Here is a 15474-nt window from a genome sequence, read left to right as displayed (position 1 = left end):
AAGAGTAGGAGCACGATTCCGTAGATCCCACGTGGAGACATAGACGGTTGAGAGAGGCCTGGTTGACGGCGAGACAATCGTGAGCGTGGGAAGAAAGAGCCAAATTCGTTAAAGAGCGAGAGAAGTTGACACGTCAGTCAACCGTCAAGGGCCTGAGGCTGGAAAGACGATTGAAAGAGGGATAAAAGATACCGGCCATGACATCGGAGGTGGAAGGGACACGATCGAACGGTTCTGGTGGCACGTGGAAGAGAGAAGAGAGAAAGCGACATGGGATTCAGCGTAGAGGTCGTTTTTGACAAAAACGTGGCGTTACTTGGAGACTCAGACGCTGGGCAGGCTGTCGTATTCCGCTTCCGGTAATTTTGGTTTTAACCTCATTCGGCGTCCGTAATTCCGTAGCAGTTCCTTACAATCTCCGATCTCGGTTCTCCGTCGATCGTTTTCCCTTGCTGCACCGCCCCAAATGACGTCGGTGGTTCTTCCTGTTGCATTGCCTCAGGCGAAGTTGGCGATTTCTCCGTACTATGTTGGCATTTCTGGTTAGCTTCTTTTATTATTATCCATGATTGGTTTTGGCCCGCGGGGATGGGGGAGTTTTTTTTTTCCGTCGTGAGGACGGAGGAATACAATGAACCAATGCATTAGGAGGGTTAGTCAACATGACTCAGGATATGAAGATCAAGTGTATTACTCAATTTATGTCCTAATATCGTTAGGGAGCGCCAAAGATCATATCATGTACATGATTATCCATGACTCAGAAGTTCATGTCCCAAGAGTAAACGGTGGAAAGCACTTTCTGCCCGATTTTGAGAATCATGTACATGACACTTGCGGGACGCTCTCTCGGGCCTCTGTCTCTCACATACCATCACTCTCATTTTCGCTCTCTAGTTCCCGCAGCTCTCTTTCGTTTCGCAGCCCTCTCTCATTCTCTGCTCCCTCTCTTGTCTCCACCGTCCCTCTCCGGTCTCCCTCTCTACGGCGTCCTTCTCTCCTTCTCGGACTCGCTCTCCCTTTGAACCTCCGCTCGCTTCTCCCTCTCTCTTATCTCTCTGTCTCTTCTCCCTTTCAGCATCTCACTCCCTTCTCCCTCACGCTATTATCTTTCCCCCCAAAAGACCTTCCAATTTCTTGTGATTTCCCCTATTTCAGTTTCGATTTTCTTCAATTTTGACATTTGGGCTTCGATTTCTTAATTTCTACGTCGATTTGGCATCGATTTACCCATTCGGCTTTGATTTCAGCCATTGGCTTCGGTTTAACAACCGTCCTCCCTCTCCTCTCCCTCTCGACCTCCGTCGTAAAGCACGGGAGGTTGAGCATCTGTTGCAGAGATTCTCGGCCTCCCTCTCTTCTCCCTCTCTGCGTACCGTCGGAGCGCCGCCTCTATCGGCGTTGCCCGCCACCATCGCCGTTGCCCACTGGCCCGTCATCATCGCCGTCGTCGTTGCCCGTCAGCTCGCCGCTAAGGAATACGACGATGGTTTAATTTTTCCTAAGTTAGAAAAAATTAAACTATCGTCATCAAAATCATTAATTTATAAAATAATTATTTTTATTTATTTAATATATTTATTTTATAATTACTATATTAAATTAGTGATTTAATATTCATAATTAAAATATTATTAAATAAATATTTGATAAATTATTTTGGCATAATTATCCGATTGCTATAGTTAATTAAACCAATGGTTTTAAATTTTGTGTTATTAATTAATAATACATAAAATATATTATGTACAAATATATAGTGTGTTAAATTTATGATTAGATCAATTTTTTCTCTTAAATTATTCATTTTTAGGTTAAAGTATATCATATGTTATTAATAAATTAATAACTCAATGTATTACTTTCGTTTTTGTTATTTATAACGTTATTTATTTATGATTTGTAATTAATCATGTGCGTATTTCATTGGCTCATGTAATTACCATATTAATGCACAATAAAATATCTAATTTAATTAATAAATATATTAATATATTTAATTATACATTAAATAATTTATTCGTGTAGTAATAATGGTTGTTTTACCTAATTTGGGGTTTAAGTATTATGTTGTAATTAAATGTACTGTAAAGGTTTAGAGATTCTCTTGTTTTTTATGTTTTTCTCATGTCGGGGCATTAACACTAAAAACTGTTTTCCAGTGCACATGAAGTTGTCAACACTAACACCAAGTGCGAAGATGACCCTAACATGATCTTCATGTTGGGCATGAACTTGATTTTCATGTATCCATTTGGGGGACTAACCCCCCCTGAATTTTATTTGATTAATCATGTGTCCATATGTATATATGGTATATAATCATGTTCTCTTGTAGTATGGTTGTGTATGTTTGGAAGGGGAGGGGAGGATAATGGAACAGTTGTAATTGACCATTAGTTAACTTTTCTACTTTCGATGGGAAAAAGTTTTTTGAGAAGTTGTACTCAGAAGATTTGTCATGATCAGTTAAAAGAGGATCTTTGGTCTATTATGCATAAATTGGACAATGGATAGACTAGACAAGCATTTTCTGGAAATTCTTGGAATTTAACTGCTATGACTGGAGTTATGATATCATTTGTCACACCGCTATATCGGGCTAGGATGCAATGTTAAAGCTTCGGCGTGTGGCCTAGCTGACTTTGGATGAAAAGTAGGCTAGTAAACCTTCTTTTCAAGGGGAAATTGAGGCAAAAGGGGGAGAACTCAGCTCTGGCAATAAAGGATTTGTTCACGAGACGAGCACCTACTCCAGTTGGTGCGATCGCTCGCGCAATATATTGATTGAAAATGTATCCTCAAAGGGAGCCTAGTGTGGCCCATGACGAGCCTAAAGCAAGGTTCGACTACGAACCAAGAAAGACTTAGTCCACCCATGCGTGTCAGATATGGAATTCTGCCACCTTCAAATTCAACACCTAACGATGAGAAAGAAGGTTCATATGATGGTTATTCAATCGAGAGAATGAGTGATTACTTACAGGAGGTATGAAATCCAAATATGTCAAAATCAAGTCATCAACTAGAGGACGCAAGTCTTTTTGGCTCCTCCGAAAGGAAGGATAGTACATGGAGCATTCAACGATTTGGAATTGATGAATCTTATTTGTCTCTTTCTTCAATTGAAGGGAACGAGACATTCCATTTAGGTGCCATATGCAATGCACAAAAAAATATGCATATAACGTTGTTCAATTCTATATTTTCCCTCTTGCTTGTTATTCTTTATCCTACTCCCCTTCGTGTGATTGTGCGATACAGGGGAACCATTCATTGACGCACCTATTGCAAGAAGTAGAAAGCACATGTACGCATTTGGAGCCATATGGGCCTCAAATGCTCCACTCCGTGTTCGATTGATGAGCCAACCCTCTACTATGGATTGTTGGTTTGCAGCCCTGCCCTACAGAATGAATAAGGAGAGGCTTATCGATGACCGAGCCATTCTGATACTACTCCTTACCTCACCTGACCAAAGAGTGATCTTTGAACACAACTACGCATCCTTCCTCATAGTAAGTGTAAGGTAGTTTTTGAGGTATTCTTTGCACAAATTTCAAGATGAAAACACCAAGTTTACAATGCATATTTATAGGTAAATCAAAGATAAGCCATCCTTTTCCCCTATAATACACGACCCAATGAAAATATGCCACATAAGTAAGGCAAATCCCATGTTATTAAAATTTAAATGAGTGAAACACCACGTGCTCTTATTTGTCTCAAACTACCCTGTTCCAAAGCTATTTGGGTAGGAGAGCCTCAAATTTTGAATTTGAGTAACAAATAGCCACTCAACCAACAAGCGATTTGTTGGCCACAGAATGGCAAGTGTTGGTAGCGTGCGCATGATAAATTTTAAATAAATTGATGGGGATGCTTGTTTGATCCCATATATATATATATTTCTTTAAGCTTACAAACCAAGTGATCATTTCCCTCTAAAATGAAGACATCTAGTTGTTTCATGTAAACCTCTTCCTATAAGTCTCCATTGAGGAATGTCATTTTCAGATTCTTGTAGGTACACAACATAATCTAAAGAAAGTTCAGGTTTTCTAACTCTTGAAGATCTTCTCAAAGTTACATCAACATTTTCTGGTTGAGAATGTTGAGTAATTGTATCTATAAGAATATCCTCATAATGATGTGGTTCTTCAACTATTGGTTGTTCTTGAGTAAACAAATCATGATGATTATCATGAAACACAACCAATCTACGTGAAGATGTAGGATCAAGTCAATAACTACTATGCTCCTCAAAAACTAAGTTTTGAGGTTGGTTATTCCCACTAATTTCATCATTTTCAAGGAATCTTGCCTAAACCCATACGATGTCGACCCACCATGATCACACGAGTTATGGGGCCTACCATGATCACATGTCTCACAAAAGAGTTTCAATTTAAAGGTGTTTTAGTCATGTTAGTCTTCTATTTATATTGAGTTATTTAATTATGCTAGGACTTATTTTTAAATGTTAGAGTTTGGGTGTAATTGGGACAAAGATAGTTTAATTGTAATTGGACTCTACTACCTTCTTCTATTATAAATAGAGTTTCATGTAATCAGATTACATAAAGTCAATGAAATATTTCTCTTTTCCATAATTTAACATGGTATCAGAGCAAGTTCTATGAGTTGACTCGGTCAACCCATAGAGGTAATGTGATATTTTCTGATCTATTATCATAGAGGTAATGTGATATTTTCTGATCTATTATTATCTCTAACAGTTTAGGTTCGTATTTATTTTTTTTCTGTCCCTATACCCATTATTTGTTTTACATTTTCACCTTTATACTACTATTATATTTCTAAGAGTTTCTGGTTCATGACCGCTAACTGCAACTATCCCTCTCTGTCTCTGAAGCTGCTCTCTAGCTCTGTTCGGGGTCCATGAGAAGATATATATTGTAGTTTGGACGTCTCCATATCTGGATTAATCTCTATTATTCAAGCTACCATTCTTGTGATTTTTGAGTTGTTGTTGCCTCTCCTCTTTTGAGATATCTATTGTAAGTTATCCTCAACATATTTTGCCAACCAATCTTTTGCTCGCTGAAAAATTTCTCACATCGCTAGAGAAGAGCGTGCTTTGTTTCATCCAGCCTGGCCTTATCTTCCAAAGACATGCTCATTGGAAACACCAGAGACATTATTTGTGTCGAAGACAATAACTTCTCACGACAAGGAAGTCGTCGAGCATTCCTGCCATGATTGTCGAAAATATATTTGCTCTGTTCGGGAAGATTTACTGCTGATTCTCTAGGAGATATCCTCTCTGCTACTTTCGGAAACTCTACCTTAGATTTTTTTGCGCCGGTGATTGACTCTCTATAGGATAGAATTATTTTCGGAAAGATCTGTTCAACGACAGCATTGTCATCTCTGGTTCTCTGCTCTGTTCAAAAGTGGGAACGACTATAGCAGGTTGTGGTTGGAACTGTTGTTACTTGGTGTGTTTTTCTATTGTCCTAGCATTCTACTGGAATCAAGTTTATTTCTGGAAATTGCTTCCAAGCTAGTGCAACTTATTCGGTTATGCCAGCATAGCACTAGAAGACATTGACGTTGTTTTCTGTTCATCTACAGTTTTGTTGGTGTCGCAGGGGACGAGGACCGCATCCTCTACTGAGTTACTGAGTTGCTGTCCATTAGAGCTTCCACTGAGGGGGAAAAAGAAAGTTTAATTTGGTTATGAGTCCACTCTGTTTGGCGTCGTTGCCGAAGAAGAAGAAGAAGACTATTGCGATTAATTTTTTCCTAAGTTAGGAAAATTTAATCAAGCGCTAGTTCAATATCTGCTCCAACCCAGACTAGGCCAAGTTAACCCAGCGACCCCACAACCCAAGCTTTGTTCTGTTTTGTCGAGTTAACTCGAGCCAACTCATGTCTGGGTCAACCTGACTCGACCCACATATTTTCTACCTGTTATACGCGTCTGGGTCCAGAGTTCTATACATATTCCTTTCGTGACTCGGCTATATTGGTCTACTATTTGACTCAGCGCAACTCAATTCTATTTCTCCAGATAGATTATTATTTTGAGGTATTCGCAACATATTTCTTGGTCAACATATTATTTGGTGAAGATACTCGCATCAGATTATTTTATGGGTCCTTTACAATGATTTTTATTATTTTGGTTTGTGTTATATGAGCCCAGGACCATTTTAGCTATTGCTAATACGTCTCTTGAGACATTATTATTGAAGAAGTGGTGGCCTCAGCATCTTGTCTTCCTCTTTACCCATTACCCATTAGTTATTTGGCATCCTCTCTCCTACCATCCTTTATTTGACTCTCAAATATATCTTTGGGCCAACCTCTTATGTGTTGCTTCAGTTGGCGTTGTAAGTCCATCATATATATGGGTGTTTTAAGTCCATTAAGATTTTTTTATATATATACCCGTGGGTCTTTTATCGACATCTTGTGAATGACAAACATTACCCACTTATCACTCATTTCTACCTTTGAGAGTCGGTGCCCTGGGTTGGGACACCGCGATGGAGGAGCTTATTTCTAATCACCGCCTTAGTTGGAATACTATTCACCACATATGTTGTAGTTTTTAGAGTCACTCCACAAAGACAACAAAATATCTAAGTTACTAAGCATACTCCACAACATGCCCATTAATGTTTGATTTCTCCTTTCAACTATTCTATTTTTAGATGATGAACTTGGCATTGTGTATTGTGCCACAATACCTTATTCCTCAAGAAAACTTGCAAATGGACATAGCAATTATCCTTTTTTCAATGTACCTACCATAATATTTACCACCTCTATCTGACTTCACGATCTTAATTTATTTGCCCAATTGTTTCTCTACTTTATTTTATAGACCTTAAAAGCATATAATGCTTCACTTTTATCATAAAATAAATAATTATGTGTGTGTGTGTGTGTGTGTGTGTGTATAGTCATCAATAAAGGTAATAAAATATTTTTGACCATTAAAACATGATCATAAAGACTAGAAATATCAATGTGAAAAATCTCTAAAACATTAGAAGTCCTTTTGGCACATTTATTGTACTTGTTAGTTTGTTTTCCTTAGTGCAATTCACACTAGTACCAAATTTAGTAAAGCCAAAAGCCACAAAGACTATATTTACCAATCTCTTAATTCTATCAATGAAGATATGACCTAATCTTCTATGTCACAACTTGGAGGATTTCTCATTTATAACACTACACTTAATGCCATCATTATTACCATGCATAGTTTTAAAACTAAAATCAAGGGTAGAATTTAATAGAAGTTTAACAACCCATCATCCAAAATACCATTACCAACAAGAACCTTGTTTTAATACAAATGAAAGGAATTACTAACAAAATTGAAACTGACACTACAAGGTAAAAGTCTTGAAACTGAAATAAGGTCTCTTAAAAAAGATGGAACATAAAAAGTTCTTTCAAGGTCTAAAAATAAACCGGAACTAAGGACAAGTTTATAAGTTTCAACTGCTTCTACATGTGAACCCCTCTTGATTCCCGAATAAATAGAACATTAACTTTTCGTTGATTTTTTTTGGTTTAAGAAACCCTACATGATTTTGGCAACATGGCTTGTAGTACCAAAATCAATCCACCAACTATTATAAGAAATATAAACCATATTAGATTCAAGACACACTAAATAGATGAGATTACCTTTCTTTTCAAACCAATACTTGAATTTGGAATGAGAGTTCTTTATATGTCATTTATTCTTTCAAAACAAGCATTTGACATCGCCCTTATTAACTTAATTAAGGGGCATTTTTTCTTCTCTTTCTTAACTCGTTTAATATCACAAGTCGTCAAATGTGCACTTTCAATCCTCTCTTGATTCAGCTTCACTTCCTTTTGTACACACATGGTCAAAAATTTATTGACCATTTCTCCTTATGTATGTTGTAAGATATCTTGAAGGGTCCGTATTCATACAGGAATGAGTAAAAGATGAAGCGAACAAGAAATGACTCAGACTTCACAATCTCTAACGATTTCAGTCTAGCGACGATATCCCACATCTTCATGATGTGCTCATGCACACCTTTGGTGCCATTAAATTTCATCGAACGTATTTTTGTCATCAAGGTGCTCGCTAATGCTTTGTCATAAGTCTCAAACTGATCCTGAATAGCTTGAAGAGATTATTTCGTTCCCAAATATCATATGATGTTTTCTCAACTTGGGTGTTTGATTCAGTGGGCCTTGGAGGTTCATCCACACAAAGTGCCAAATTAAGGTTCATACACCCTAATGCAAGGAGGATTTTCTCATACAAATTATCATACTGATCACAAGAACAATATTGAAAGAATCAAAATTTAGAACAAATAAAATTTTAACAACTTCAAAATAAACAATAATGCTTACTAAAATATGTAGTGAAGTTAAGTATTAAATATTTATCCATGTAAATACATTCAAACAAATAAATCAACATGTCATTATAATCTTTTATGTGGGCATAAATTATAACACATAAGCAATTTATATTACTTTACGATGGGATCAAAGCTTTATCTCTTAAAGAATTTTCTAGGCTTATGAGCAACTAGAAAATCATTTTTTTTGTCAAAATATTTTTATTCCATCCTAATTAATCACTTAAATATAATAATTACCACGTGGGGTTAAATTATTATATTTTTATGATTAACCATACTTTTTTATGCCATTAACTCTATGTGAGTAAGCTCAATGTCACCAAATATTTACAAAATAAAGAATTTTGTGGTTTTTACTTAATTACTCAAATGTAAACTAAGAAATAACATCAAAATAATTGACTAAATTTTTAATTTTTAATTCCTTATATTTAGGTCAACCAAAAATATGCATAAAAAATTAAGTATGCATAAAACTTAAATAAAATTTTCATAATAAAAAATAAACAAAAATATGCATGTATAACTAATTTATATGCAAACAAACAAAGTTAATATATGTCGTTTTAGTTTAGTTGGTAGAGCGCATGGTTTTTAACCGTGTGGTTGAGAGTTCGGTTCCCACGACCACATGGTAAAAAACCATGTGCTTTACTGGGTGAGATAAGAAGACATATATTAATTTTATTTTCTTGATTTTTTCTTATGAATTAGTTATAGTACTCAAGCACAACACCTATTTCTTAGTGCCACCTTGTGACCTACGCTGGCGCACCCAGCGTTGCCCTTGGCTATGCTCTGACGTGAGGTCAACGCTGGCGCACACGGGGCTGGTCTGGGCTGCGTTCTGACGAAGCCATATCCCTGGTCACAGCCATGCAGGCGTCTCGTTCGTATGGGACTCGACGCCGGCGCACACAGCGCTCTCTCGGCGCAATCTGCTGGTGCGTCGGTCGCACACCGCTCCAGTTATGACGTCTCTCTCGACGCTCTGTGAAGCAGCCCGTCGAGAGTGCGACGTCGGAGCACACAGCGCCTTCAACTGGTGCGCACAGCGCCTCAGAAGCCTCTCTTCCTTCGACGCTGTTTTTTTTTTTTTTTTTGTCTGAAATGAGGCCCTGATTCGTCTCAAGAAAAGAACGGGGACGAAGATGAGGACGAGCAGAGGGGCACCGAACTGGTTCTGAAGAAGGTTCTGCAGTAGGAGTCGGAACCTACCACGCGTCGGCGTCGCCCCTCTCGCCGAAGCCATCGATTGTCGACACGTGCGCCTTGGTTCGTCCAGTCGAGGCTTACGCCGAACAAAGAGTTTCACCGAAACTAGACAACGATGTCTAGCCAGGGACGCTGTCCAGAAATAGTGCCGCCTCTCTGGAAGACGGCCCCAGGGTGGTCCGCTCGGTTCATCATCCCACGGTGGGATGAGGCTGTGAGGTGGTTTTTCCAGCAATGGAATCCAGAGTTCCAGCAGGAGACACCGACGCAGCAAATTTATCTGTTTTCATAAATATTTAAGAAATTGTTAGGTTATTATCCAATTTTTTAAACTTAATTAGAAAAATACCTAATACGATAAAAAATAACACGTAAGCCTTGACCCATTACATGTCGCCACATCATCATGCCACATCAATCAAATGGCATGTCAATTGACACATCATTATAGATACACGATCATTCGTGTTAGATGCCACGTGATTAAATGATATTAAAACCCAGAGTTTAAGATATTACATGGGAAATCACGTCCATGTAGTACTTTTTTTATCATCGATTTAAAATTATTTTTGAGTTTAAAAATTAAATTTATCGATATTTTTTTATTACCTTATATTTAAAATAATAAATTATTAAAAAAATATATTAATGAATTAAAAAATTTTACTCTTACCTATTTTGACACTATTTATTATCAATTTAAATTATTTATTAATTTAAAAAATTATGAAAATTTTACATTAGAGTTTAAAAATAAATTTTATCGGTACACTTTTTATTACTTTTTATTTAAAATAATAAAAAATAAAATAAGTGTACTAATTAATTAAAAAATCCTACTCTTACCTATTTAAAACCTTTTATTATTGATTTAAAATATTTATAAATTAAAAAAATTATTCAAAAAAATATTTTAGAGTTTAAAAATTAAATTTGTCAGTACACTTTTTATTACCTTATTTTTAAAATAATAAATTATTAAAAATATATATTAATTAATTAAAAATCTTACTCTTACCAATTTAACACCTTTTATTATCAATTTAAAATATTTATTCACTTAAAAAATTTTAAAATTTTTATTTTAGAGTTTAAAAATTAAATTTATCTGTATACTTTTTATTACCTAATAAATAATTTAAATCGATAATAAATGGTGTTAAATAGGTAATTTTAAGATTTTAAATTAATTAATATTTTTTTAATAATTTATTATTTTAAAAATAAGATAATAAAATGTGTATCGATAAATTTGATTTTTAAACTCGAAAATAATTTTTTGGAATAATTTTTGAAGTTTATAAATATTTTAAATCGATGATAAAAAGTACTATATGGATGATGATGTGGTTTGCCATGAAATATTTCAAACTCAAGGTTTTTGTGTCATTTAATGATGTGGCATCTTACGTTGGTGATGACATGTCTATAAGATGATATGTCAATCGACTCATAGAATACTGATGTGGCATGATGACGTGGTGATACATAATCGGTTAAAGTTTACATGTTACTTTTGACTGTACACATATACAATTGACCAGTCAAAATTAGGTATTTTTTTTCTAAATAAGTTCAAAAGTTTGTCATTTATCTAATTAAGTTTAAAAAATTAGATAAAAACCTAAAAGTCTCGATTTTTAATGGAATTGAAAACAGTCAAATTCCAGAAAATAATTTTCATGTTGGAGTTGCATACGCAGGCATAATATTATTTACTTAAATTTTATTTTGAATTAAATTTATATAAATATTAATTTTAGTGGTATGAAGGCTGAGGCAGTCGGTATTGAGATGAACTATAGAGAGATAGTATCCCAAGCATTTTATGAAGATGACTCATATGAGATTGTTCATAGTTGTTGGTGGTGCATCTTCTACTCGATTTGTCGGTGTTTCCTCCTCATGATCAGATAGTTGCTCTAGAGTATTTTTGTGTTTTTAATTTTTTGTACTATATTTTTCCTCATAAAGAAATTGTGACTTAATCGATATTTTTTGTATATTAAAAAAAAGTATTTTGAAATTTTTTTGTTGTTCCAATTATTTGTAGAATATTACACAAGGATAACAATAAGCCTTAAAACATTAAAAAAATAGATTTATATATCAACAAAAAAATTTGATGATTAAGGCCTTGTTAATGTATTTTCCAAAATATTTTTAATAAAAAAATATTTTCAGGGATCATTAGTGCCTTATGTTTCCTAGAAATATATTTCTCGCTAGAAATTTTTACCAGAAGATTTTTCAGCCAAGATGGAAACCTATATGATTTTTTTTTTAATAAGTATTTGACAATTGATGTTGTAATACTATATTTAGCACAAGGAAACTTTGTATTTGATAATTTATTTTACTGAAAATTTTAGAATAAGTATGGTAATGTATGAGATTGATTATTAATTTTTATTTATTTTCCAGGTCTATTTTCTAAAAATTTTCATGTAATTTCCTAATAAGGCATGAATAAAATTTTATCAAAAAATTTCTTAGAAATGTGTATCTGGAAAATCATTTCTAGGGGCACTAACTGGGTTTAAAAAAATAAATTTTACCCGGAAAAAATCTACCGAGAAAAATTAGCATTTCTCGACATTCGTATGGGGAAAAAATGTTTCGGATGAAATTTGAACATTTTCCCAGCAGAAATACCCGTCGTCGCGGCTCTTGAAGCTCCGTCCAGAAATGGATAACACCTGATTCGACTCATTAAAAAATAAATTAAATAAATACTAAAATAGATTTTTATGTTTCCTAATTAGTTGCATATCCAGAAAACCCCTAAAAGTAAATTATTTAAATCTAATAAAAAAATTTCTAATAAAAAAATTGTGATTATTTTGTTTCCCTATTTAGCTCGAACCATAGCTCGAACCAAAGAGACGCCACTTCACCCTCGGACATTTTCTGCCCGGGCAGCCTATCTGCTTCTTTTGCGGCTCGATACCAATACGATTTCCCAAATCTGAACCTCGATCTTCATCACAGATGCTATTCCAGCTTTCTGCAGTTTCTTAGAGAATCGCATGCCTCCGCCTCGATTTAAATTATTGCGATTCTGCTGCTTAGAAAGGGCGAGAATCTCAAAGTAGAGACCGACCTCACCTGTCATGGCTCTCCCTTCTTTCTCGTTAACTCTCCTTCTTCTGCTACAACTGGTGAACCCTCTCCTCTCTCTATCCAATCTCCGCAGAGGCGAGTTGCTCGAGCCTGAAACCCTGTTACAAACCCAGAAAGCAGAAGATGTTCCCTCGCGATTCTTCCAAGTTACCAGACCCATCAAACTCCCTAAAACAAAACCCTACTCTTATCTGATCCTACAACACGATTTTGGCCGCACTTACGGAAAACCTCCAGTCACTACCCTTTATACTCCACCAACACGCTGCCCATTCCAGAACTTTTCTAAGATTGTGATGGAATGGACGGCAACCTGCAAAGGAAGACAATTTGATCGCATTTTCGGCGTTTGGTTGGGAGGCGTCGAAATTCTGCGCTCCTGCACAGCGGAGCCAAGGGCTACTGGAATTGTCTGGACTGTTGAGAAGGACATTACTAGGTATTCCTCATTGCTCAAAAACCCGCAAACTTTGGCTGTCTATCTTGCGAATATTGTCGATAAAACGTATACTGGAATATACCATGTTAATATAACCGTCCATTTTTATCCAGCCGAAGAAGAACGTCCAAACTCAGCGGCATACTTTGGTACCGGTTTTGATTCTTACGCTGATTTAATCATACCCATTTCGAGAAATCTCCCTCTTAATGATGGATTATGGTTTGTAGTTGAGAACTCGACCGATACTCAGTTCAAGGAATTCGCAGTTCCGAGAAATACTTATCGAGCAGTTTTGGAGGTGTTTGTCTCTTTTCATTCAAGTGATGAGTTCTGGTATACGAATCCCCCCAATGATTACATAAAGGCGAACAATTTGACCGGCGTCCCGGGAAATGGATCTTTCCGTGAGGTTGTTGTTAGCCTAGACGGAAATACGGTGGGGGCTGTTTGGCCTTTTACTGTTATTTACACAGGAGGTGTCAATCCCCTTCTTTGGAGACCCATAACAGGAATTGGGTCTTTCGATCTCCCTGCCTACGACATTGAGATTACGCCGTTTTTGGGAAATATTTTAGATGGCAAGCTTCATGAGTTTGGATTTGGTGTCACGAATGCTTTGAGTGTGTGGTTCATAGATGCAAATTTGCATCTTTGGTTGGATAGCAAAAATTCAAGAACGAAAGGACGTCTTGTCAAATCCAGCGCAGAACCATTTACCCCTTCCGTAGTCTCACATTTTAGGGGATTGAACGGGACCTTCGTGACTGTTGCAAGAAGGAGCATCTCTTCTACAGGATGGGTGAAGTCTTCTCACGGTAAAATCACAACGCATTCATTCCAGAGTTATGATTTTGTAAACCAGATAGTGTTTAAAAAGGATGGTGATGAGCAGACTGTGAAGCAGACGATATTTGCCAACTACGGCATGTATGCGGAGTTTCCGTTTTTTAACGTGTATTCAAGCCACGTGCTTTATCACTTTCCCCTCTATTTGTTCACCGACGCCGTGGACGAAGGCAACGGAAGCTACTCTTTGGCCTCAAAAGTCTCGATGGGATTTAATGAGGGTAAGTTTTCAAGTTCTAGATTTGGTGCTTCTTATTCTTCTCTGAGAAACAAGCAGAAGGGTCAGGGGTCAATGCTTGTGAAGGGAAATTTAGTGGTGAGTGGATTAGCCAGAACTCGACAAGCTTACAGATATTTCAGTAATAACGGCTGCTACTTCAGGAAAGTGAGAAGTAAAAACTACACAGTTCTTACTGATGAATCCGGAGAGACTTGTGGCAAGGAATTTCATGGCTTCGGATTCGGTAAAACGAACGGGAAATAGAATCATTTGATTGCAGTGGTTGATATTCTCGTAGCATTTTGGTTGAAAATAATAACCTTGAACATTTCCTGGACTGCTTGAGCTTTTCTTGGACGCCTCCAATGCCTTGTATGAGCTCAAAACCTCAATCCTCCGATTCCTCCTCTAGAACTGTTTTTTGCTCGAAGAGTTATAACCCTTGTAGGATACGAAAGGCGTGAGAGATTGAACTTGGTCCGTTTCGCCTAAAAACGGCGCTTACCATCTGAAATGAAGGAGAAAAACTAACACAATTAAAACATAGAAGAAACAAGGTGGAGAAGAAGGGAAAGAAACTGAGGGATTGGATGGTTTCAGGGAAAAAGAGAAACAGAGGAAGAAAATAAAATAAAAATTTCAAACCTTAATATATTTATAAGACAAAGATACATTAAACAACAACCTTGACACAGATGCTGGGAGGCTGAGGATAAAAAAGGAGCTTGCATTTTTAATTAACATTTGGTGGAAATTTGAAAACACTGATAGGTCATGTGGATTATGGACAAGAAGAAATGTAGTAGGACCCTTTTGAGGTAGTGACAATATACATTTGATGGTAAAATTCAGAACCTTCCTGATACCTATGGATGTGTCTCTCTTAGAGAGGATGGACTTTTTTACGAGGCTTTTCCACTTTGTAAGAGTACATCATAGTTAATAGAGGACAAATTTTGAAAAAAGACACTGATATTGAAAACTGGAAAATGTGACTAATTCAGTGTGAAGAAAGAGGTGGATGAGAAATTGATTAGAGAGAGATTAAAAGATGAAGAACCATCAAACTTGGCCAAGGCTCCCCATTCATCCCACTAAGCATCAAAGAAATAAAATCCAGTTTTATCCAAAATGACAATCCAGCTAATCGTCCAATCTTAAGAACCGAAAAATTCCCAACTACTATCGAATGTAAGACTATAATCCATGCAAACACTTGCCTGATGCCT

At 36.3% G+C, this 15474-nt stretch overlaps 1 protein-coding gene across 1 annotated transcript; it reads left to right on the top strand.

Moving 5' to 3' along the window:
- The first annotated feature begins 12612 nt into the window (after positions 1 to 12612).
- On the top strand, positions 12613 to 14587 carry LOC137958318 (peptide-N4-(N-acetyl-beta-glucosaminyl)asparagine amidase A-like). The gene has a single exon (XM_068805291.1). The coding sequence runs from the start codon at positions 12728 to 12730 to the stop codon at positions 14507 to 14509; it is 1782 nt and encodes a 593-aa protein (XP_068661392.1). The 5' UTR covers positions 12613 to 12727; the 3' UTR covers positions 14510 to 14587.
- Positions 14588 to 15474: the final 887 nt, after the last annotated feature.

Source organism: Aristolochia californica, unplaced genomic scaffold (assembly GCF_029961685.1).
Source record: "Aristolochia californica isolate CCGP_79_NKW_82.1479 unplaced genomic scaffold, dmAriCali1.0.hap1 SCAF_1, whole genome shotgun sequence".
Classification (NCBI taxonomy): Eukaryota; Viridiplantae; Streptophyta; class Magnoliopsida; order Piperales; family Aristolochiaceae; genus Aristolochia; species Aristolochia californica.
Note: the sequence above shows the minus strand (reverse complement) of the source record. Positions and strands in the feature narration are given on the sequence as shown.